The sequence below is a fragment of the Carettochelys insculpta genome, chromosome 1 (assembly GCF_033958435.1).
Source record: "Carettochelys insculpta isolate YL-2023 chromosome 1, ASM3395843v1, whole genome shotgun sequence".
Lineage (NCBI taxonomy): Eukaryota > Metazoa > Chordata > Testudines > Carettochelyidae > Carettochelys > Carettochelys insculpta.
The window spans coordinates 173,597,383-173,623,639 of record NC_134137.1 but is presented as its reverse complement, the minus strand read 5'-3'; the positions used below and the strand labels follow the sequence as shown (position 1 = coordinate 173,623,639).

At 45.9% G+C, this 26,257-nt stretch overlaps 1 protein-coding gene across 8 annotated transcripts in view; it reads right to left on the bottom strand.

The window, feature by feature from the left end:
* Window positions 1-10,551: 10,551 nt before the first annotated feature.
* PRDM15 (PR/SET domain 15) overlaps window positions 10,552-26,257 on the bottom strand; it is an 84,991-nt gene continuing 69,285 nt past the window's right edge. For all 8 annotated transcript variants that reach the window (XM_074995801.1, XM_074995811.1, XM_074995774.1 and 5 more), the window contains 3 exons: window positions 20,416-20,496; window positions 18,063-18,272; window positions 10,552-17,585 (listed from right to left, as the gene is read on the bottom strand). In XM_074995801.1, coding sequence (XP_074851902.1) covers window positions 17,109-17,585; window positions 18,063-18,272; window positions 20,416-20,496 — 768 coding nt within the window. In that variant the 3' untranslated portion in view covers window positions 10,552-17,108. The remainder of the gene's footprint in view (window positions 17,586-18,062; window positions 18,273-20,415; window positions 20,497-26,257) is intronic.

The following is a 26,257-nucleotide window of genomic DNA, read 5'->3' as shown; positions in this document are numbered from 1 at the left end:
ACCGCCGCCAACGCATTAACTCGGCGCTCCTCGGCCCCGGCCCCGCCCCCTCCCTCGGGCGCCAGAGGTGGGCGGAGTCACGGAGGGATCCAGCGGGCCCCACCCCAGCATGAAATGTGGAAAGCAGGGGGTATGTTTGGTACCTCGCCACGGCTAGTGCTGGGTTCCGGTCCCGCGAGTCTTCCCGGAGCCGCCCCCCCCCACCAGTATTATGTGTGGCTCGGTGTAAAACACCCCGAGGCAGGGGCCTTGCCTCTCCTGGTCCTCCCTTGCCCCCAGCCCAGCGTTCCCTAGTGTAGACAGAGCCCCAGAGAACACTGCGCGGCCTGAACAGGCTGCGTGGGTTGACGTGGTGTAAGATGTGTCTATTGTGCGTGGCGGGATTTGTAATTTAGCGGCGCTGAGGTGATGCGTGACTTGTGTGAAATGTCCTCTGCAGTCCGGCCTACAGCCATCTAGAAAGTTCCTGTGGTAACCGGGAGTGTGTGGCTGCAGTGTTCCCGTGGTAGGTGGGGTCATGGAGCAGCAAGTTCATCTGGGTAAGAATCTGCTTTTTCCAAAAGAAAAAGCAGTGACATGGGCAGCATTGTTTAGGCCTGGATCAGTTGTGTTGCCCAGTCTAGGAAGCCAGTTATATGCTGAATCAGTGAGGGTGACTGAGGCTCCAGAACTATAAATAATTTTTAACTTTATTTGCTGAAGTCGGTGGGACAACTCAACCTCTTAAAAACTATTGATGAAGTTAAGCATACACAGGATTGGGGGTTTATAGGATGTCTCATCCTTAGTTAAACACACTTAATCTTTGCAGGATTGGGGTTTTAGATTATAAATAACTTGGGGGAAGCTCTATACTTTACTGGGTGACTGCATAATTCTGGTACAAAAGTCCCCTTTCCTGACTTGGAGTCTGTAGCTGATGCTGTCACAATACATAACAAATTTGAGACGTTGATATCATGCTCTTTTGCTGTAGCCTGCTGTTTTGTGACTTTTATTTTCCCATTCTACATCTTTGGTCTTGTCTGTTTTCAACAGAATTTTGTTAAGGCCAAATGGGGCATTGCATGGAACAAAAGAAAAGGAGAAAGATAGGTGAAAATGTCTTTTCTAGTACCAACTTCCTCTGTTGGCAGCTACAAGCTTTCAAGCTACACAGAGCTCTTCAGTTCTGGGGAAGGAAATCAGTGTGTATGAGTTAAATACAGGTTGGAACAGACAATTTTTAAGCATACGGGGTTAATGCATGTGGTAGGCTATTATATGAAGTGGACAAGGGGGGTTATATTGTGATGTACAGCAGAGAACGGAGATATTAGCGCAACTTGAGTGCGCATCTCAGTTAACGAGACTCTGAAGGTTAAGAAGACTCAGAGTGGCGGGGAGCTGGCAGCTGGCTCCCAGCTGCCCACCATTCAGGGTTGCCAGGAAACTGACCAGCGCAGCAGTGCTGGTCAGTTTCCCAGCTCCTGTGAGTGGCAGGCAGCCCCTGCCCCTTCCTCAGAGGTGGTGAGAATCAGGCTACCATGCATGACAGTTGCAGTTTCACAGCCTCTGTCCGGGGCAGCAGCCTACAGGAGCTGGAAAAGTGACCAGTGCTGCTGCACTGCTCAGTTTCCTGGCTCCCCTGAGTTATGCACAATTTCACTTACACGGGGTTGTGCAAGAACACAACCTCTGTGTAAGTCGGGGGCCTACTGCATAAGGAGATTGATGTGGGCATTTCAGGGTAGCCAGCAGAGTCACATGTTAAAGATTGTTGTAAAGAGCCATAAAACCACTGTCTCTTAAGTCCATGGTTTTTGCTGTCTATCAGATTTACAAATTTAAGTTCCTAGGCTCCCCTTTTGAAGGAGTTGTGGAGGTATCCTTTGAGGATGAATATTGAAATATCAGATATGGCGTGATCACAGATAGGGGTGTGGCTTTTACCCTGGAAGGCTGTGTGTAAGCTATTTCAGCTAGGCTTTGTAAGGCACCCAAGGTTGTTGGGCAGGTATGAAACTCATTACTCTGGATTGTACCCTGGTATGTCATAGCTTGATTTACAAAATAAATTAACTGGTCTCTCTTTGGGGAACTTTTTGGATGCAGGCCAACAGAAAAAAAGTTTAGATTAAAGCTTTCCTCCCATCCCTTACTCTAGGTGATAGAAAAGGGAATCTCTAAACAAAATGGGACTTTTCTGCCTCTTCTTACTTTTTATGTGTACTTTGCTCCATTTTAACTCATCTGATATTGGTTCCTTGGGGCATGTTCTGCAGCACTGTTGCACTGGATGGCGGCACTGAATATGTGGCTCGTGTTGCAGTCCTACCTTAAAAATAAAATAAAAGTTGTGAATGTCAACACTCTTTGGCCCTAATCCTGCGTATACTTATATACCTCTGTTTAAAGGTCTGAATAGGTTTATAAGACTGGGCCTTTATTTGTAGCTGGATTAAAAACCACGTTTGATTAATTTTGCTGTATAGGGTGATGGTTGCCTGAGCAGTAAGCCAGGATGCACAATAATCAGACAGAATTTAGGTTGTTGCAAACTTCAGTTAATTAATTTTTAGGCCATGTTCATTCTGCTGAAATCTTTGTGCTTGTGGTTGATGTCCTTTTCTGATTTGGTGTACTGACTATGATTAGAGAACAGAATGTTAAATAGGAAGGTAATTTAATGTGCTATAAAATAAAAATAGTAGCTGTCCATTTGCCAACCAGACATCTTTGAGTATGATAGGATTCCTCTAATGCAAGAGAAATAAATACAGCATGCTTGTAGAAACTTTTCTGCCAGAAGCACAATTATATATCTCCCTGTTTCTGGAAACTGTCACCTGTTTAACCCATTTTGCTCAGTTAGCTAACCACACAAATAAATTTTGCCTACAGGAAAATTTATTTCATGTTGAGATGTGTGTGTACTGCATGGGAAACTGTGGGGAGGAGAGTGAATGAAAATAAGATACATTTTCCCTTAGGAGCAAGTTTCTCATTTTTAATTTTGATTACTCAAGTTAAATAGTTCTAACTTGCATATGTACAAAGATGTTTGTTTTGCCTGAGTAAAGCCTGAAGCATTAGGGGAAAATTGACTAATCAAATCTTCTTCACGCATACCAGAAAACAGCTATATACAAGATCGAACAGATAGTTTAGGATATCATACTCTTTTTGATCCTGTATTTAGCTATGACACTCTTACTTTCTCAGCCCTGAAGAATAATTCTGTATAGTTCAAAAGTCTCTCTCTGACCAACAGAATTTGGTCCAATAAAAGACACACTCACTCACCCTTTTCTCTCTACAGTTGGAAACAGCCATTCCTTTGAAAGATCTGAACAGGGTCTTAAACATGTAGGGTGTGGAGAGAATGAGGGAGAAAGACCAAACATCTCTCAAGTGTCCTCTTCTTAGAGCAACCACAAAAAGAGTATATATAACAGCTCTGAAACACGCTGCCCTTCCCAGAATGTGACAAAATGAGCATGCGTCATTTCCTTATCTTTCTACAATCTCAAATTTACTTGCATTGGAAACAGCAAGCAGTCCTGTGGCATCATAGAGACTAAAATTTATTAAGTCATGTGCTTTTGTTGGTAAAACCCACGTCAGATGAGTTGGAGTGGAAATAACAGGATCCACAGTATATGTAGCAGCAAAATATAAACTAAGTTACTTGTCAATGTAGGAACAGTTGTAAACGAAGCAGATTAAGTGAGGCTGGATGTCTCTCATTCATAGCATGTGATGTTAATTAGTAACAGAGAGAAAGTCATGCTAGTCTATATACTATCAAAACAAAAAAGCAGCCAAGTAGCACTTTAAAGACTAACAAAATAATTTATTAGGTGAGCTTTTGTAGGACAGACCCACTTCTTCAGACCATAGCCAGACCAGAACAGACTTAATATTTAAAGCATAGAGAACCAAAAAAGTAATCAAGGTTGACAAATCAGAAAAAAACATGTGATGTTAAAATGCAAATAGCAAAGGTCAGGAAATTGCCTTTGTAAGGCATTAACCAGTTAAGATCTTTATTTAAGTCTAAGTTGGTGATAAATTTGTAAATGAATTCCAGTTCAGATGTCTCCCTTTGTAATCAGCTGATAAAATTCTTTTGAAGAAGAATGGCTACTTTTACATCCAACAAAACAGCAGAAAAGTAGTGCTTTAAGGACTAACAAAATGATTTATTCAGTGATGACCTTTCATGGGACAGGCCCACTTCATCAGATCAATCTCATTTCCAGTACAGACTGACATTTATCATCACCAAATAAATCATTGTTAGTCTTCAAAGTGCTACATTTCTGCTGTTTTGTTTTGCTGGAGTATAAACTAACACAGCCACGTGTTACTTTTACATCCATTATTTGTAGGGTGACTGTATCTCCCTGTCCCAAATATGGTACAGGAATATATGGGGTGGGGCGAAACAGCTCTCCAGCTGCAGTTGCCAAGGGCTGCCTCTGTGGCTGCCCCACGCCTCGGAGAGCCAGAAAGGAAGCAACAGTGATGCTTGTGCTTCTCCCAGCTCCCCCAAAGCATGGGGAGCTGGGACCAGGGCGGCAGCTGCGCAGGTGGGCTCCCTGCTCCCGGCACCTCGTGCAGCTGGGAAAGAGGCAGAGCAGTGCCCGTGCTCCCAGCTTCCCTGAACCTCAAGGAGATGGCAAGGAGGCAGCAGCCATTAGCCCTTCCCCTGCTTCCTCAAGCCTCAGGCAGGTGAGAAAGAGCTCCAACCTTTTAGGGCCCTGTGCTGGCTCCCTCTTCCTGCGGCTGGAGAGCTGGTACTCACACACAGTATGTGCTCTCCGGCCAGCAGCAGTGCCTGCACAGCTGGCGACGGAAAAGGTCAGCTGGTAGGCGGGCCAAATACGGGACAATTAGCCCCTTTTTAAAAATAAGCAGGGTTGCCTTTTTGGCACCCAAAATACAGGACAGATGGTCACCTGAATTATTTCCCTCTCTTTGAGAAAAGCTCAGTCTTGTGAACATTCAAAAAGAAACTAAAGCCAAAAGCCACCACCTTTCTGCTGGGAAGTTAAGGGCATGAAGCACAGCAGAACTATTGCAGTTCAGGGCAACAGAGAGAGGAGAACAGGCTGTAGGAAGAGTGCACATGAAGTGGATGGGTGCATTTTGGGTTTGATCCTGCAAGGTGCTGAGCACACTGGTCCACAGCCAACAGAGTAGTTAAGCACATTCTTAACTCTGAGGACATAAGTAATTCTTCTGGACTTCAGTGCTCCATCCCTAGAGGTTTTTAAATCCTGGTTTGAAAAAGTCCTGGCTGGGATGACTTAGTTGGGGTTGATCCTGCTTCAGGCAGGGGGCTGGACTCAGTGACCTCCTGGGGTCCCTTCCAGCCCTAGGATCCTATGAAAGTTAAGCATGTACTTCAATGAGTTGCTGAACTGGAGCCAGTGTGCTGAGCATCATTCACAGTCAAGCCCTGCTGCTTGTGTAGTACAGCTCTGGGAGGGCTACAAGCACAGCCATGTCTGAGGAGCTTTCTGGTGGTGGGTGGAGCTAGAGAACCTGTGGCTTGGCAGGGGCACATGAGCATTTCAGATCCTTCCTTGGCCAAATTTGAAAGGCACTGCAATCTTACATGTCATATAACACCACCAGTTTTGTAGTCCTGGCAGCCCCAACCACTGGGAGTTGGAAAACAGAGAGCACCAGGAATCCTAAGTCACAGGATGATTGGATAAAGGTATCTAGTGCTTCCTAGACAAACTGGGGAAAAAACCTAGAAGCAGCCCAATCCTGGCACAACTTCCTGAGCAGAACAACAGTGCATAGGATGTGTTTTCACAGGGAGAGCAGTAGTGAAGCTGCAGCTCTCACTAGTTCTCCAAGATCAGCTCACTTTTCAAGATCTTCCACCCCCAACCTCTCCAAAAAGACATACGTTGGGCCACAATTCCATACATTGCATCTAAACCTGAGTACGTTGCTTTTTGAGGGGAAGTTTATTGAAAATATTAGCAAAGAAATAGTCACAAAACGGGTGCTGCTGCACAATTGATCAGGCTGGCAGCAGGTTCGAGATGAGAACTCAGAGAACAATTAATTTCTACAGGAAAATTATTTTATTGCATGCATCTGTAGTGACAGTTTAAAAACCCATGTTTAAATTATATAGTTTATTTTTTGATTTGCTTTCTAATTGTTATGTATCATAAATGGTTAATATGATTTTCTATCCCAATTTAGACAGTCTCATTCTTAACCGAATGAAGTACATGCACACTCAAACCCAGTAACAGGTAGCTGTGTTGGTCTGTAATCTAACAAAAGAAAACAGCAGAAATATAGTACTTTAAAGACTAACAAAAATTATTTATTCAGTGATGAACTTTCGTGGGATAGACCCACTTCATCAGATCAGTCGCATTTCCAGTACAGACTGACATCTATAAGTCCAGACGTAAAAAAAAATTTGCAATAAAAACTGACAAATCAAGAACAAGGGACTGAAGGATGGGGTTGAGGCGTGGGTGATGTTAAGTGTCTTGCCTGAGATAATTATGAGCATCAAAGGGGCATAAACCCATTCAAACATACACTCGTTCACCCGCTAGGGCTGGCCAGACCCCACGTAATGTTGGTTAGTTAATTGAGGTGAGAGTCCAATGTGCATGTGACCCCATTATGACAAATTGATGGATTCTGGCTTGCATGGCAAATTGATGTAATGTTTATCTTCTTGGTCAAAGGCAGTCTAGAAGCGATGTTATTTCATTGGTTGTACCTCTCAATCCAGGTGGGGTGCGGCTCAGAACCCTCAATCAAGGTGGGGTGCTTGCTCATTACCAGCTTGGGAACATCCTGCTTGCATCACCCCAGTTCTGCTTGCCTTAGCCACAAATGATGAGCAACAGAGTGTTCTTGGTGTTTGTTTCTTCATTGTTAAATTTGTACCTGGGAGCTGGCCTTCTTTGTGTAATTTTGCTTTTTTCAGCATACAGTTCTGTTCTCAAAGTGGTTAACAAATCCATGATCGCTGGGGCTCTGGCTCTGACCCTTAGTGATGAAGAAGTCCACAGTCCACTGGGGCACTGACGCAGGCTGGGGTCTCTTCAGCCCACTTACTGTTAATTCACTCATGCCATCCATTCATATTACTCATTTATGCTAACTACCCACATGATTTCGTGACAAAATACTGTGATAAATGTGATATCTGCAGCATATTAATACAAGGAGACCAGTTTCAATGTTGTGTGCTCTGAAAAATTTAGCTGAAACTTATTTTTTAAAAATCCAGTACTTTTTGAGTTTATAATCTCTTCAAAGCGTCCAGGTCAAGGAACTTCAATATTTTTTGCTTTTTGTTCTCCTGAGATGAAGTGCCTTTTAGTGTTTTGGGATTGGATGAAAGTTATTGCAAGGTCTCTCTTTTGATCTGATTACAATAGATCAAACAAAGGACTGGTATGCAAACATTCATTATATGATCATACAGATATAAGCATTTCCTTCTCCACCATGCCCGTTCTGGTTCCATTCACACACAGCTCTTCCCACGCTCCTATGACAGTGGTAAGCAACCTGCAGCCCACACCCTCAGGCGGCCCATTGGGTTTTTTGTTCGGCCCGCGAGACATTTTGTTTACTGGTGCCTGCGTGCAGGGCTGCCTGACTCCACTGGTTTCCAGCCATGTAGTTTTTTCCTTCCGGGGTTACTAAAGCAACATGCACGTAAAGCAAGGGCACATGAAGTGAGGTGTGTGCTGATTGCACACTATTGATTGTGAGACCTGTGCTCTCCCTCTGCATCCAATCAAAGCACTGCTATGGTTCAGTTAGTACACCTCACAAATTCTAGGTACATAAGTGCAGTTAGCAAAACTACCCTATCCTGGGAGATTGTCTTGTTTATGACAATCCTGCATCCCACTGAGATGAAGGAGGGCCACTCATGTGACCCACTCACTACCCTTGGCTCCCCATCACTGTTCTATGGCCTGGCTAACGTCTAGAGGAAAGAAGCCATTTCATTGGTCCTCATAAAACCTGTCTTAGTAAGGTTCCCTTTGTTGTAAACCAGATAACACATCAACACTATGTCAACGTTTGGCTCTTAAAAATGAGACATTCACAAACAACAAACTTCAGTAAGAAGTTGATCTTGAAAGCATATGGCAATAGCACCTAGCCTGCCCCCCGGAAATGTATTCTAGTGCTTTTGCCTCAAAACCCATCAAATATGAAAGTCATTTAAGGGATGAAGCCATTATTTATATTGCAGAAACACTCTGAGGCACTATCAGCTAGGCTCTGGAAAAGTGTTATCCAACTAGTTGTGAAGGAGTAGCAACTAACCTGACTACTGCTATAGTGAACTAGCCATGTTATTCTGGAAATATACTTATTGTTCAAGCTACATAGCCACACTCAACCAGCCAAAAATATGTGGTTAGTGTGTCGGACACCATGGCTCTGGAGAAGTGAAAGAAACTAACTAAACACTCATGCCATATACACCTTTCACTTACTGCCATGGGATGAACTTACACCTCCCAGCCAAACTTTAATTTGTAGAAATACATACAAAGATGAAAACCTATTTCTAGGAAAAATGAAAGAGAAAAACAAACCTCAAACATTTTTGTACTAGAGATCTCTGTTCAGCGTGATATGGTTCTAACATATATTAGAATTTTTAAAAAACAAAACAAAAAAGGTTGTTAGTAAATTTAGGTAAAATGTGCCACAACTTTATACAGCCATCAACACTTTTCATAACTCCAAGTTTTTTTTCTCAAACATGAGTTTTTTGACAGTGCTTTTTATATATAACAGTTTTAATCAGCACAACACACTAGCAGAAGAGGCTTGAATTGCAACATAAGCAAATGTCTGCTTGGCTGTAGAACCAGTGGCTTAGATAGGACAGCAAGGGTCCAGGGATTCTCAAATTTACAAGTAATGCTGTCAACTTCTCCTAAAATACTTAATTAACTTTAGGAAAAAATAGGTACACACACGTCCAAATCATTGTAATTTATTTATGTATGGGTTTTCTGCAGCCTCAATAAAAATAAGATACAGGTGTGTCTGTTCTTTACAGGCTATAAAGAGAATAGAAACTCAAATAAGGTGCTTTGCACGTTCTTGTCGTTTTTGTTTCTTTGTCTTTTTTTTATTTTAGACTTAAGTGTAGGAAGTTTGCTGCTATGAAAAGTGATACTTGTTTATATTACTTTTCCACAACCTTCCAATAGCTACTACGTTTGTTGTAAAAAGTGATATTAGCAAATGCACAAATATTACCTAGATATTTACCTAGGGAGGTAGTGGAATCTCCATCCCTAGAGGTTTTTAAGTCCCAGCTTGACGAAGTCCTGGCTAGGATGATTTAGTTAGAGTTGATCCTACTTTGGGCTGAGGGCTCGACTTGATGACCTCCTCAGGTCCCTTCCAGCCCTAGGATTCTATGATTCTAGATATCACATTCACAACAGACTTATTCAGCCCTGGCAAGCCCAGGACAAATTAAACCCTGAATGGGGAAGTGGGTATGGAGACAGTGGGGCCAGCGGCACACAAGCATCACATGGCCGAAGGCTGAAGTCAGAAGGGGCAACAAAGACTGGAGTAGTGGGGGGATTATCACAGGGCCAGAGCCCAGTACAGTGTGGCTGAAACCCTAGGCCAGAGAAGACAGGGACACAGAGTGATGAGGAAAGGCTGCTGAGCCTGGAGTTGGAGCCTGTTGCCATGTGCCTGGGGGACAGAGCCTGAAGCCTTGTGCCCAGGGATTGGGTCTTGGAGAAAGCCTGAAGGCCTGAAGTGGGGAGAAAGCCCATGGCTGCATGGCAGGAGCCCCACAGCTGAAGCATGGTGTTGGCCACTTCAGTGCTGAAACCTGACACTACTGACTCCAGGAAGCTGGAGAGCTCCCTGGCTTCCTGCTCCTCCACCCTTTGGTTGTATAAAGCTAAGTGGGTATGGGGAAGGAGGGTAGTGCCCAAGCCCTGCTGGTGGATGAAGAACAAGGAGAGGCTGCTGCTTTGCCTCCTCTCCCAATCATTGCCCCGGAGGCTGTGGCGACAAGAAAAGCCCTGGTAGCCGCATGTGGGCATGATGGGCACATTTGAGAAATGCTGATCTCAGTTAACCCCCAGCCAAAATGCAGGATGTTAGTTTTCAAATCTTTAGTTTTAATTGAATAGAATGTTCTTTCTTCTGTATCTAATATGTGCTTAGTTTGGGCCACCATGACAGTGCATAATTTAGATTGTGTGAGAAGGTGTAATGTGCATGGGGCAATAGTAACAGGAGGAGGAATATAAGGAATATACGGGTATTAATTTTATTTTTTATTATACAAACAGCAAGGAGTCCTGTGACACCTTAGAGAGGAATACATTCACTAGGTCATGAGCTTTCATGGGTGAAACCCACTTCATCAGATGGAAAACGTTTTTCTATCTGAAGCGTCTTTTACTCACGAAAGCTCATGACTTAATAAATTTGTTAGTCTCTAAGGTGGCATACAACTGCTTGTTATTTGAAGCTACAGACTAACACAGATACCCCTGTGAGATTTTTATTTTTGTTAGCCCTTTGCGCAGGAACTTTGTTAGATGAATATTTGGGCAGAGCTTGGCACAGTAGGATTCCACTCCTGCCAGGCCTCCGGACAACGTTATGGTGCAAATAATTAATAATGACCAAAGTGGTTACACGTCCTTCAACTGCTCATTTCCAAGCATTCATACACATGAGGGATTTGTTCTTGTTCCTAACCAGAATTACTCTTCTTGCATATTATAATTCATTCTCTGGGGTGAGGTAGATCTTGCTAACACACTTTTATGTTTAACTCACTCCTGATCATGTTTTTGTGTACAAATTGAACATTTTCAGTAATGCGTTAGACACAAATATGTTTCTCCTTAACACCAGTCTGCCTCCATTGTGAAGAGCAGTAACAGCAAGAAAAATCCCTCTTAGCAAGTTTGAGTGCCCCATTTGTCATCTTCATTGCTTAATTGGAAGATTTACCTTTCAGGTGTCCAGTTGCAGAGAACAATTTTTTACTGTTCACTGCTTCTCAACAACAGGAATACTCTGTCCTCTGTGTGGGAGGATACCATCTTCATTTGGATATGCAACCAGTCTGACGGACTGCACTGGCACAAACAGAAAATATGAAGGCAGGGCTACATTCATTGGCCTAGACTGCCGCCTCGTGGCAGTATACATGAATGTGAGACATTGCACTTTATGACAGCCAGTGTGTGGCTATGGGATTTGGAAATTTTACAAGCAGAATCCACACACTGGTTTTTGCCATGCAGAAGAATAAGGAGATGAAACAATACATGGAACCAAGTCAGACCAGTCATTAATACGTCAATATCCACCAACTACACAGAGTGAAATACTATATAAAAATTACTTTCTCAAATGTTTATTACATGATGAAAGAAGACTAATTGGTAAATTCACATCGTGAACTTGATCAAAGGGCACCGATTGCTCTTCAGGCCTATAAACTAAAAGCAATACCGAAAGAGCAATTTTGACAAAATTACATAAAATCTTATCACATCATGGTTTCAGCTCATAACGGGTTGATTTAAACTTTACTAGAAGACCATTAAGGTTGTTTTAACATTAAACTGCCTATTTGATTCAGCTAGCACTGACATGTTTTACTGATAAAAAATTTGTTCATCACCACAATGGAAATACCTCATGAAAAAGACAGTTACTCACCTCTCAACTGTTTTTTGAGATGTGCTGTTCGTGTCCATTCCAATCAGTTGTAGATGCGCCATGTGCATAGACAGTGGGAACTTTTCCCTCTAGCTGCTCCCTTCAGGACAGTGATGGAGCCCCGTGGATTGGTGCCTTCATGGCACTTTACATATTATCCTCCCAACCCAATACCACCTTTGATTCCTTCTTGCCAGGAGAGGGGAAGGAGGGTGGGTATTGGAATGGGTGCGAACAACACATCTCACAGAACACGTTACAGAGGTGAGTGACCATCTTTTCTTCTCCGAGTGCTTGTTCATTTTGATTCCAATCAGGTAAGTCTCAAGTTTCCCAATCACCCCAGCAATGGGGTTGGAAATGAGGAATGACAGACTGGAGGAATGCACTGCCAATTGCTGCAGTGTCTCTGGCTAACTGCTGATGGAATAGTAAGCAGTAAATGTGTGCACTGAGGACCAGGGAGCTGCTCTGCAGATCTCTTGGATGGGCGCTTCTGCCAGGAAGGTGGCTGGGGAGGCCTGCACGCTTGTGTGTGCCGTGATTGTGGGAGGTGGGACCTTAGCTAGCTTTCAATGCATGTGGTTGAAGACTGAGCTCCAAGATGATGTCACAGTGAGTTTGGTTGATTTCTAAAATGGTTTTAAGCACTCAATGTAGAAAGCTAATGCTCTACAGATGTCCAGAGAGGGACCCTTCTAGTAACGCATGCTAGTGCATGGTTTCAGGTAGAATACCCTCAGAAAAATGTCCTATCCCAAATGGAATTGTGATACATTGGGCAGGAAGGCCAGATGTGGTCTGAGCTGTACCTTGTCTCTATGAAAGATTATGTATGGAGGTTCAGATCTCAGAGCTTTCAATATGGACACCCTCTCAGCTGATGTAATGGACACCAGAAATGCCACCTTCCATGAGAAATATAGATGAGAGCATGTGGTGAGGGGCTCAAAGGTGGACCAATAAACTTAGAGAGAACTAAGTGAAGATTCCAGGTAGGTATAGGCCACTGTGAATGTGGCTATAGCTTTTCCAGGCCTTTGAGGAAATGCATTACCATGGGGTTGTCAAATACCAAGCACCACAGCTCCCCTGGGTGGGTTGCCAAGCTGGCTGTTTGGTGCATCCCAACAAATGATTCTGCCTGGCCCTGCTGCCTTTACTTGGAGCAGGTATTCTAGAATGAGTGGTATGGGCACCTAGAATGTAAATATGAAATGCTGCTGACGCCAGCAGAACAACCTCTTCAACTTAGTAAGGTAAGTAGCTCTGGCACAAGGATTCCTGATACCAAGACGTGCTTCCCTCACTGACAGAGCACTGAAGCTCCAGCGGGCTTAACCATGAAGTTTCCAAGCCATAAGATGTAGGGACTAGAGGCTTGGGTGCAGCAGGCAACCATGCTCTTACATCATCAGGTCAGGATGGAAAGGAAGTGCAAATGGTGCCTCCACTGATAAATATAGTAGAGTGGTGTACTAATGTTGATGTGGCCATGCTGGGGCCAGTCGGATTGTGTCTGCTCCGTCTCTGCTGATTTTGAGCAGGACCTTATGAACAAGAGGGATCAGAGGAAAGGCGTACATTAGATGATCCCTTCATGGTAGCATGAAAACATCCACTATGGAGCCTGGGCTGTGGCTCTGGAAGGAGCAGAATACTTGGCACTTCTTCTTGTCCCTGGCAGCAAATAGATCCACCTGGGGAAACTGCCACATTCAGAAAATGCAACGTATAACATCTGAACGGACGGACCACTTGCGACTGTGAAACAACCTGCTGAGATGGTCTGAGAGTTCATGCCACACTGTGGGAGATAAGATGCCTTTAGTTGAATGGATTGGGCTATACCAGGGGTCAGCAACCCCTGGCACACGTCAAGATTGGCACATGGGTCGATTTTCATCGGCATGCAAGATGTAAACTCAGCCCCGCCCCTCCTCTCACATGCAGCCGTGACTCCTACAACATGATAGATTGGACCAACTGGCAGGTGCCTGGGGGGACAGCCTTCAAGGCTGCCACAGGGCCTGACCAAGTTACTGAGTGCCAAACAAGGCATTTGAAGTTGCACTTGAGGAAAGTGTGGCAGACCCACCACCAGATCCTTCCCCGCTTGTGCCAGTTGTTCCGATCCATCATGCGGCAGACGTCCTGTTTCTGATGCTGATATTGGGATAGCTGCAGATGGGGCTCGAGCTGTACGCACTGGGTCACAGGCATACACGTAAGTTGATTTGGTCCAAAACCAGCCCTGCTCCCTTGAGTGGAAGCTCCTACAGGGTCTGTTGGACCTCAGGAGGCAACCTGGATGCCTGAAACCCATAAGGTACTTCTCAATAACCACTCTCGAGAAGATGGTTCTCATGGGTGAGTCTACAGAGTTTACGGATGCTTTAAGCGAGGCCCTAGCCATCACTTTTCCCTCTCTTCAACTAAAATCAAGAACACTGCTCTTAATTCAGTCAGGAGCAGCTTCTTAAATTTGGTCACTGAAGACCAAGAATTAAAATTTATATACATTGACTGGCTAATCTTCACTGGAGGCCGCTCATGGCATAGACCATCCTTCTGAAGAGATCCACTTGCTTAGTATTCTTGGATTTTGGGGATGGTGTCTGCTGGCTGTGATGCTTCTCGCTCACTTCCTAGATGATTAGGGCACAAGAATGTGGGTGGGAAAAGACATAATAGTATCCCCTGAAAGGGATGAAATATTTCCTTTCAACTCCCCTGGCAGTGGGCAGGATGAGGGCTGGTGTCTGTTGCAGGGTTTTGTTGTGCTCTGGATAGTCTGGGTCAGAGTCAGCATGACTCTGGATGGCCCGTCTGGGGCTAAAATATCATCATGGGGGGTCTCTGTCTTAACCACTTCCTCAACTTGTGGGTGGGACCCTACTGCCGATGCTCTTGTCACCACCTCATCAGGTGAGGAAGAGGAGGCAGCCAGCAGTGGTACAGTGTCCTCCTGAGTAGTACCAGGTGCAGCTGGGGTGCAGTTTGCTCCATGTTTGGCTCTTCCCTGGCAGAGGGCTCTTGGGATGCCTGGAGGAGCTTACCATGCTGCTGTGGAGACTATGATGGGGGCCCTTCAGTTCCTTGAGGGACAGGACTGTCGTTTGGTGATTGGGAGAGATGGCACTCCTAATCCTTTGTCCTGTCCTCGAATCCTAAAGGGACGACCCTGGACCTGGTGGTAAGTACAAGCTGTCCAGAAGAGCTAACATATAGGGGTTGCCATTTAGGTTGCCAAGTTGGTGGCAGGTCCCTATAGCAGCTATTCGATCTGCGATGAGCGCACCTAGAATAGCTGGAGTCTGGCATTGTGATCTGTCCAAAGACTGGTGTTGATGACCCCATATGTGTGTGGTGCTGGCAAAGTAGTACTATGTTCCCTTGGTGCTGGGCATGCAGATTCTGAACATGGTGCCAGGGAGTGGTGGGAAGATGTCAGACGAGATTGGTGCACAGTACAATGGTCTGATGGAGTGGGCTGAGAGAGAGCACTAGTTTCATAGGCTAGTAACTGGGAACTGGATCAATATAAGCTCTATCAGGTCCCCTGTGGCCTCAGAAGCTTCCGAGGTGGAAGGCTCTACTACAGGGGTGAGCAACCTTTCTGAGACAGAGTGCCACAATTTGACCTTTTGACCTCTATTTACAGGCCGAGTGCTAGTGATACTTTTAAAAGTCACTAACAGTCCTACTTAAACCAGCTTCATTAATAAATAAAGAAGCAGAGCTTTACCGTTTAGGTGGTGGTTGGTAGCATTAGCTGGTCTTTTGTAAATCCACAGGCGTTGAGCAAGCTCCTGGCTCCATGAGGGAAGGGGAGCAGGGCTGAGCTCCCGCCTTATGTACCAATAAAAATCAGCTAATGTGCCACTCTCAGCAACTGTGCTGGAGGTTGCTGACCCCTACTCTACTACTTCCACCTGGTTCTGCCCTGCTGGAAAGTCACTGGAGGCTGGAATCAACTGTGCCTACTGTGGCACAGGAGTCAACGGGTCTCTCTTTTTGATGAGGTACTGGGTCGTTGCACAGGTACCACGTTGCATCCTTTGATGGACGTGGTGCTCTACGATGGTCACGTCCTCTGTCTGGCTTCTGGCACTTGTGTGCCACTGGAGAGGTCAATCGGTTCAACCTTGTTTTGGTGCTAGTGTCCAGCAATGCTGAGGGTCTTGAACATTAGAGTCCTTCTTCAACACACCTTGGGCAGTCACATAGGTGCTGTGCCCTGAGGTGGTTGGTGCCGCACCTGGGACAGTCCTGGGGAATGAGATACAGTGTGAATTCCATGAGTAGCTGCCTCAATCCAAATTCACTCTTGGCCCTTGCCCTGAATGCTCTACAGATCCTACAGCGTTCAGACAGATGTCTCCCCCCAAGACAGCGTAGCCAGGAGTCATGGAGATTGCTGTTCGACAGGGACTTAAGGCATAAACTGCAAAGCATGCTCCAGGTTCCCAAATGGGGTGAGGGTTAAAATAAAGTCTCGCACCTACCTAAAGAAACATAAAATGCACTACAACTCACAACTAATTCAGAGCTGACAACTACAACAGAGAACTACAGCTACTGAGGGAAAACTTGCCAAGAAAGCAAAATGCATTTCTGACCCTGACATGGATGGTAAGAAGGAACTGAAGGGGAGACAGGTAGAAAGGGTGATATACAGAGCACCATGAAGGTGCCACTCCAGGGGGCTCCACAGTGGACCCAATGGGAGCCAGTAGGGGAAAAAAGGTTCCCGATGTCCAGGCATGTGGCATGCATAGATCTGACTGGAACAAGTGTGAACAAGCACTCAAAGAAGAATTAGGTACATTTGCTTTAACCCCCCAGACTTCCCGCCACTCCCAGAACCTAACCCTTACTTTACCAGCTGTTTTGTTAGATGAAAGACCTAAGGATGAAAAAAACCAAGACAATCCCTTGGGGGTTCAATTATACCTTTACATTTCAGTCTCTAGAAGGTGACAACCAGTAGATCCCAGCTCACTGTATACGTTATTTCCATGCTTCCCCTTCAGATTGTGAAACAATCAATCACATTACAGCTGAAGGGTTGGTCATATTTTCCCCTCTTTGTGTAAGGTCTATTGCGATGCTGTTGTCAAAACTCAGAACCACTACTGCACAAAACACACTGCCACAATGGGGTGCTGAATGCAGTAGGAGATTTCTAGATGGTGCTGTGTTTTTAAATGGTATGAGAATTTCAAGACCACAGTGTTGCAGGGTGCTATGCCAGTTTTAGTTTACATTTCATTGTATAAACATTTTTCCATCTCTGTTTGGTATCCAGCAAATGATTCCACTTTTTTTAAAATTGTCTCATAGTCAAGTCCATTTAAAGACTTTCCAAGTATAAATCAATAGCTGTACATCTGCTGTTGCTGCTCTGTTTGAACTTGCTGCTGTCCTGACTGCTGCTGTGCTTGCTGTGACTGGGGCTGCAGGACATCGGTCTGAGGCACTGCCCTCCATGTCAGTGGGTGCTGCTCCGTGATCTGGTTCCCTAGAGGAGCAATGGAGTTCACCAGGGTTGTCAGGTTTATAAAATGGGCCACAGATTGGGGATTGGCTGCCTCTGGCTGCGGCTGGATCTGAATATCGTTTTGGCGATTGTGCAGCATCGCAGAACCACTGACCGTATCAAATGTCACAGTAAGAATTGAATTGTCGAGCTGTAACTGGCGTTCAGGAGCAGTAAGGTGACCCACAGCCACTGGCTGGAGGTTTGTAAATTGGGTTCCAGCTGCCGTGGTAATCGGGGTGACGGTAATATTTGTCAAACCCACAGAACTGGAAGGGGCCGTGACGTTTGGGTCACCAAGGGTCACCACCACCTAAAGAAAAACAGAAATAAAACCTCAATCTTCTAATTGTCTCTCAAAAATAAAATAATATGTTAGCTGGATGCAGATCGTTTTGGTGCCACTGCTGCCAGCCTTGGCTGTCATGCTGAAGGGAATCAGACTGCTGCCTGAAGTGGAAGAAAACAATTAACAAGCTAGAAATGAATGTAATATTGCTAATGATTCACTGAATGCATTTCCAAACATTCAAGCACAGCTTTTGCTAATTTAGGGCATCCAGCAGCTTAAGAAGTGGTGGCAACAAATGGGCTGAAATGAAGATAAAGAGTGTAGTGGGAGTGGAAGGGATTAAATAGATCCTCTTCCTCCTCCCCTCCCCCATCTTTCCATAGCTCTTTGAGCTGTGATTTCCACCTTCTGCTTTAAATCCCTCGCTCCTTCACATTTGTCCTTAGGGATCTGGCAGCATTAGCCCCTGTGGCAATGCCTGTCCAAGTGGGAACTCACCTGCTGAATACTTTGTACAGCTGAATTGGTTTCATCTCCCACATTCCCAGCAAATTCAGCTTCTTTCTCTGTGTATTCATTAAAGGCAGAATCCTCAGGCACTTGCACTTCCTCTTCTTCGCCCGGCTTCTGCTTTCGCTTATGGCCACGTTTAGGAGCTTTCATCTGCTTGCCTTCGGGTAAGTCTCCTTGTTCCAGGCTTAGCTCAGGCTGTGGGAACAGAGTTGTCAGTACAACAGAATGTCACGGCTCAAGTCATTTAGCTCAGCAAAGAGGTGAGACTTCGTCACCAGAGGTGGGTTTGCTCTCCATCCCCAAAGGAAGATGACACGAAACACTGGCTAACTCCAGATCTGAGGGTTTGGTTTTACTCCCTTTAACTAACTTTTTATGATAGCAGTGCCCCCCACTGACATACAAAGCAGAGAGGTTATTAGCATCTCTGTGAAGGTTGCACCTGCCTGGTCTGGCTCCCTCAAGATCTGAGCAGGGATGTTGCCAGCCCAGGGGAGGTCAATGCCCTTGGGTCTCTCCTCCTGGCCACCAGCCACTACTACTTTCCTGATGCCACTTGCAGCTCCTTGGGGCCAGGATGTTGGCTTCCAGGTCTCAGCTGTGGTTTCCTCACCCTGGCAACCATGGCCCTGCTGCTCCCCGGCCCCACCACTCTGCATCTGTCTTCCTGGCCAGCTCCCTGGCCCCACCAGCTCCCCTGCCGCCACAGTCCACTGCTCCCTGGCCGTCCTACTGCCAGTTACCTGGCCCGCTGTCCCCACCCAGCTTCCCGCTGGCTCCTTGGCCCCATGACTTTCCAGCCCTGTGATTTCCTGGCCGGATCCCTGGCAATGCTGCTCTCTGGCAGCCAGCTCCCTAGTGGCAGCAGCTGCACCTGCTCACTGCTGGCTCCCCAGCCACTGGGGCTGGCAACTTCTCCTCAGTTTCCTCCTTCTGTACTCCTTCAGAAGCTCAGTGGGGGTCTGACTGTGGTGGGGCTCCAGTGGGAACTCTGCTCCTCCCACCCCCCCGTGCTGCAGCAGGGCCAGCAGAGGCTTCAGCTCTGGCTTAGGTCAGGCTGCTGGCCGCTTCTCTGGACCCAAACCCTGCCCCACTGATGCAGGTGTGGCCCCAGTGCCAGAACTCTCTGGTCCTGCAACATCTGTGGTCCTGCCAGACCATGGGTGTTGCCAGACGAAAGAGTAACAGATTTAAGAGTTTGAATCTGTACTGTTCAAAAGATGACCTCCACCAGCTGAGCTGAGTCACTGAACAATGCACTGCTCACCAGCCATGCTGAACACAGTTCAGACACGGGCAAAGGACAGACCCTTATTTACATAGAATCAGGCATGGAATCATTCGCCTTGGAACGTTTCTCCCTCTCTCAATCATTTTGCATTTGTCTCTCACTTGGCCCACCCCACTTCTATCTTATACTTTGGTTTTTTCTTGGTGTTTCTGCTATCCCCCTCACTACTTCAATTTTCAGACAGTCTGATCATGTTTAGGAGCTCTTTGAATCCCTCCATTGCCTTCTGCTCACTTACCATAAAATTAACTACACCCCCAATCCTCACCTTGTGCCCAGCATAACTCCCTGACCAACTCATCTCCTACTATGCAAGCTCACTTGCTCCCTGTTCCTCAGCCTGAGCCCTTAACACCCCTCCTTTACCTCCTCTGGCTTCTCCTCTCAGAAGCCCTGGCTCAGCTCATGTCAACAGTTTTTTTCTGTTGCCTTCACTAAGGACAGGGCTTCACCTTCTGTTTCCTTGTCAGAATCCTAAGCCTCATCTGATTGTTATCTTCCCTTTCCTGTTCCCCCTTAACACACTTCTTCCACAAGGCCTATAAAGCCCCAGCTCAAATCTGCTCTGTGACAGTCCAATCAGCCCAGGTCTGTTAGCCTTGAGAGCAGAGCCCCTCTTTCTGATCTATGCAACACAGAGCCATACCCATTAAGAGTGCTGAAATGCTTAATAATAATAATAATAATAATAATGCTTGTTCAGTCTTCTCAATCTCTGCTCTATTTTTCACTGCATTTTTGCAGTCACTAGAAACAGAACAGAAACCCAATGCCAACTGGAGTCTCCAGGCACGACCGTAATAATAAGACACAGTGTTTGAGTAAAGTTTTCAAACCTGTTTATCCAACTTCAGAAAAAGGCATTTGTTCACCCTCAGTTAAGACTAAGCCTGTGACAGATGCAAAACACTTGCTCATAGTGCATCCAGGATCCTGAATCCAACCCCAGCACTCGTAAGAACATGCTATTTTTATCTGGGATTGTTCACCAGCCATTCAGGGCCCAAAGCCACAGAAGAAATTAGGATTCTGCTCTGGTGAGTTTACCTGAACAATCCCAATAGATGAGGCATCAATGGTGGTAGCTTCTGGGAGCTGCTCTAAATCATCAATTCGAACTGAAAGAACCTACAGAAAAACAGATCCAGGTCAGCTTGATAAATTACTGCCAGCGCAGAGCATAAACCAGCCATGGAAATATCCACTCACAAGTAACACAGGACAAGATTGGGCAACTTATCACATTTTAACTGAACTGGTTAATCAACACAATGTGTTTTACTTTTATTGATAAATACTAATTTTATGGGATATAATCTTCATTCCACTAACTGAAACCACAAAAATCAATTCCATCTTATTTCAATTCCATACAATCTCAGAGGCATCAATCTTTCTGTGGGCGAAAATAAGCATAATACAGGGGTCGTCACTCTTACGCCTGGTGAGAGGTCTGTTGTTGTGACCTGCACGTCATGTGCCATGTTTGTCTTCCTCCCGAACGACAGAAAGGATTTTCTATGTACCAAGTGCAAGCTGGTAGCCATTTTAGAAGAGAAAATTAAAGGACTTGAGGCGCAAATATCAACCCTCAGGTCCATCAAAGAGGGTGAAGACTTTCTGGATAGAAGGCAACAGATAATATTGCAGGAGCAGCAGGCTGCCCAAAACGAGGAGAGCTGGAAGCATGTTACCGCCAGGTTGAGAAAACCAGTTCAAGTCTCTCCAATTCCAGTGGAGTTAATAACCGCTTTCAGCCTCTCTCCACAGGTGATATGGCAGAGATAACTGGGGCTGATATCTCACAGGGATTGTATCTCAAAGAGTCCCCACAGTTTAGAAGGCATGGGATGTGCAGTCCTAGGGATGGGAGTTCGATGACCATCAGTAGTAGGCATCCTTCGATCCCGAGGGATCATGGGTTTGCGCCCCAGTTGGACCGATTTGAGCAGCGTCTTCTGTGGTTGTGCAATCCAATCCGGGAGTGGCAGTCCTTTCTGCACTGTGAGTGGCAGTAGGCAGATGTCACTCTGGTATCACGGGCACGGATCTTCCTGAAGGCTCTCCTGTCTTCCGCTTCCTTCACCAAGGTATTTTCATACAGAGCAAGAGCTTCCTTCACTCCCTGTTTCCAGGCATGCCTGTCTGAGGCGAGCAAATGCCAGGTGTTGACACTGATAGAGAGAGCGCCGAGGTCACGCTTGCACGTGTCCTTGTAGAGCAATTTAGGTCGCCCTTTTGGCCTCTTTCCAGATGCCAGTTCGCCGAAGAGGAGGTCCTTCGGTATTCGGCCATCCGTCATGCATGAGACATGGCCCAGCCAGCACATACACCTCTGTTTGAGAAGGGTGAACATGGAGGCGGTGCCTGCCCTCTCAAGCACTGCGCTATTGGGGACCTTGTCCTGCCATGAGATACCGAGTATGCACCTAAGGCAGCGCATGTGGAATGTGTTGAGCCGCTGCTCTTGTTTTGAGCGCAAAGTCCATGTTTCACAGGCGTACAGCAGTGTGCTCAAAACACAGGCTGTGTAGACCTGCACCTTGGTGTGTACAGTGAGCTTATTATTAGCCCATACTCTCTTCATCAGCCTGGAGAGCGTTGTGGCAGCTTTTCCAATGCGCTTGTTGATCTCGCTATCAAGTGACAAGTTTTCCGAGATCGTTGAGCCTAGGTACACCAACTCATGGACGACTTCCAGGTCATAGTCTAGCACGCTGATAGATGGCTCGTTACCCACGTTTTGGCCCATCACCTGGGTCATCTTTAAGCTGATTGTGAGGCCAAATTCCATGCATGCATCAGCAAAGCAAGTTATGAGTGACTGCAATTCCTGCTGAGGGTGAGCAGCAATAGCTGCATCGTCAGCAAAAAGGAACTTCCTTAGACGCTCCGTAAGCACCCTGGTCTTCGCTCTAAGCCTCGACAGTTTGAAGAGGTTGCCGTCCATTCTCGTGTGGAGAGAGATGCCCTCTGTAGCAGTTCCGAAGGCATATATAAGCAAAACTCCAAAGAAGATGCCAAACAGTGTTGGAGCCAGCACACACCCCTGCTTCACGCCACTGAGAATCTCAAGGGGTTCGGATGTGGATCCGTCGTATATGACGGTCCCCTTCATGGAAGGCCCTAATAATGCTGAGCAGAGTTGGGGGACAGCCTAAGAGAAAAAGACGGGTGGTGATGGTCGGGGACTCCCTCCTAAGAGGGACGGAGTCATCCATCTGCCGCCCGGACCTAGAATCCCAGCTAGTTTGCTGCTTGCCTGGAATCCGGGATATTACAGAGTCCCTGCCAAAAATTGTTAAACCTGTAGACTATTACCCCTTCCTACTTCTCCCTGTAGGAACCAATGATACAGCTAAGGGCAACTTTGATGAGATCACGGCAGATTACATAACCCTAGGAAGGAAGATCAAGGAAGACGGTGTACAAGTGGTGTCCTCATCTATCCTCCCTGTGGAAGGAAGGAGTCCATGTAGGGATCGTCGAGTGGTTATGTAGGTGGTGTAGCAGGGAAGGACTTGGTTTCTTTTACCATGGGATTCTTTTTTGTGAACAGGGATTGCTGGGAAGAGATGGGATCCACCTCACAAAGAGAGGAAAGAGCATCTTTGTGGGCAGGCTTGCAAACCTAGTGAGGAGGGTTTTAAACTAGGTTTGTCGGGGGAAGGTGACACAAGCCCTGAGGTAAGTGGGGAAGGAGGAGGGAACAATCAAGTGGGTTTCCTGGGTGAAAAGGAGAAAGTGGACCAATCGGCCCCTTCTCTAAGATGCTTGTACACTAATGCCAGAAGCCTGGAGAACAAATAGGAAGAAATAGAGGCCCTGGCACAGTCAAAGCAGCATGAGGTGGTTAGAATAACAGAGACTTGGTGGGATGATTCGCATAACTGGAACACGGTCATGGAAGGTTATAAACTGTTTAGGAAGGACAGACAGGGGAGAAGAGGAAGAGTTACGCTCTGTGTGAGGGAGCAGTATGATTGCTCAGAGCTCCAGTATGAGGAAGGAGAAAATCCAGTTGTGTGTCTTTGGGTTAAACTTAGAGGCGGAAGTAACAGGTGATATTGTAGTTGGTGTCTGCTGTAGACCGCCAGATCTGGGAGATGAGGATTTCTTCAGACAGCTAAGGGAAGCTTCCAAATCACAGGCCCTGGTTCTCATGGGAGACTTTAATCATCAGGACATTTATTGGGAGACCAATACAGCAGCACACAGACAATCCAGGAAGTTTTTGGAGAATGTTGGGGATAACGTCTTGGTACAAGTACTGAAGGAACCAACCAGTGGCCATGTGCAACTTGACCTGCTGCTCACAAACAGGGAAGAACTAGTAGAAGACATAGAAGTGGGAGGAAACCTGGGCTGCAGCGACCATGAGATTGTAGATTTCAGGATCCTGACTAAAGAAAGAAAGGTGAGAAGTAACATACAGACCCTTGATTTCAGGAGAGCAGACTTTGACTCCCTGAGAGAACTGATGAGCAGGATCCCTTGGGAAACAAAGATGAAGGGGAAAAGAGTTCAAGAGAACTGGCAGTATTTTAAAGAAGTCTTACTGAACGCACAGGAACAAACCATCCTGCTGCATAGTAAGAAATGCAGACATGATAGGCAACCAGCTTGGCTTAACGGGGAAATCCTTAGTCAGCTTAAATTCAAAAAGGATGCATACAAGAAATGGAAATGTGGACAGTTGACTAAGGGGGAGTATAAACGTACAGCTGGAGAATGCCAGGCAGTAATCAGGAAAGTGAAAGCACAGCTGGAACTGCAGCTGGCAAGGGATGTGAAGAGTAAAAAGAAGGGTTTCTACAGGCATGTGAACAATAAACGGGTTATCAGAGAAGGTGTGAGGCCGTTACTGGATGAGGGAGGTTACCTAGTGACAGATGATGTAGGAAAAGCTGAAGTACTCAATACTTTTTTTGCCTCAGTCTTCATGGGCAAAGTCAACTTCCACATGACAGTCCTAGACAATGCAGTATGGGAAGGTGGAGGGCAGCCATCTGTGGGGAGGGAACAAGTTCTGAGCTATCTAGAAAAACTAGATGCGCACAAGTCCATGGGTCTGGATTTAATGCACCCAAGGGTACTGAGGGAACTGGCAGAGGTCATTGCTGAACCTTTGGCCATTATCCTTGAAGACTCTTGAAGATCGGGGGAGATACCGGATGACTGGAAGAAGGCAAACGTAGTGCCCATCTTTAAAAAAAGAAAGAAAGACAATCCAGGGAACTATAGACTGGTCAGCCTTACCTCAATCCCTGGGAAAATAATGGAGGGAATCCTCAAGCAATCCATTTTGGAGCACTTGGAAGAGGGGAAAGTGATCAAAAGTAGCCAACGTGGATTCACTGGGGGCAAGTCCTGCCCAACAAATCTGATTAGCTTCTATAACGAGGTAACAAGTTCTGTGGACATGGGGAAGTCAGTGGATGTGATATACCATGACTTCAGCAATGCTTCTGATACGGTCTCCCACAACATTCTTGTCCATCAGTTAAGGAAATATGGATTGGATTCTTGGACTATAAGATGGATAGAAAGCTGGCTTGATGGTTGGGCCCAACGGGTAGTGGTCAATGGCTGAATATCTGGATGGCAGTCGGTTTCAAGCGGAGTGCGCAAGGCTCAGTTCTGGGGCCGGTGTTATTCAACATCTTTACGAATGACCTGCATGAGGGACTGGGTTGCACCCTCAGCAAGTTTGCAGATGACACAAAACTAGGGGGAGAGGTAGATACATTGGAGGGTAGAGAGAGAATCCAGAGTGACCTGCATAAATTGGAGGACTGGACCAAAATAAATCTGATGCGGTTCAACAAGGAAAAGTGTAGAGTCCTGCACCTGGGCGGAAGAATCCAAAGCATCGTTACAGGCTGGGGACCGACTGGCTCAGCAGCAGTACAATGGAAAGGGACATAGGGGTTATGGTGACTGAAAGGCTGGATATGAGTAAACAGTATGCCCTTGTAGCCAAGAAGGCTAATGGCATTAGGAGGAGCATTTTGAGCAGATCTAGAGAAGTAGTTATTCCCCTCTATTCGGCACTGGTGAGGCCACATCTTGAATATTGTGTCCAGTTTTGAGCCCCCCAGTATAAAAAGGATGTGGATTTGCTGGAGCAGGTTCAGCAGAGGAAAACAAAAATGATTAAGGGGCTGGAGCACAAGACCTATGAGGAGAGGCTGAGGGATTTGGGCTTGTTTAGTTTACAGAAGAGAAGACTTAGGGGTGATTTAATAGCAGCCTTCAACTTACTGAAGGGGAGCTCTAAAGAGGAGGGTGAGAAACTGTTTTCAGTGGTGTCAGATGGTCAAACAAGGAGTAATGGTCTGGAATTGAAGAGGAAGAGGTGTAAGTTAGATATTAGGAAAAACTACTTCACCAGGAGGGTGGGGAAGCACTGGAATGTGTTACTGAGAGAGGTGGTGGATCCTCCATCCCTCGAGGTTTTTAAGTCCTGGCTGGGATGATTTAGTTGGGGTTGATCCTGCTTGAAGCAGGGGGCTGGACTAGATGACCTCCTGAGGTCCCTTCCAGCCGTATGATTCTGTGATTTGTCACAGGAAAAAAGTTTGAAATTTAGTTTAAACATAACAGCAGTTGCAGATCATCTTTTTATTCTCACTTCCTAGGCAGAAAATAACTCATTAAAACTGAAGGATTTCAGGAGAAGAGAAACCATCATTTATCTGTCCCGATGGCTCAGCTACCAATAAAAGGTGCAGCACCCCTGGACAAGTCTGAGTGCAGCATGCTCCACTATAAGTAAAAGGATCTATAAATCTCAGTTCACTGAATACGAGAGACAAGCAGCTCTCCATATTTCAGGAACTTTATTATGCAGCTGGGTTTTCATGCAAAAGAGAAAGAGAAATGGTTT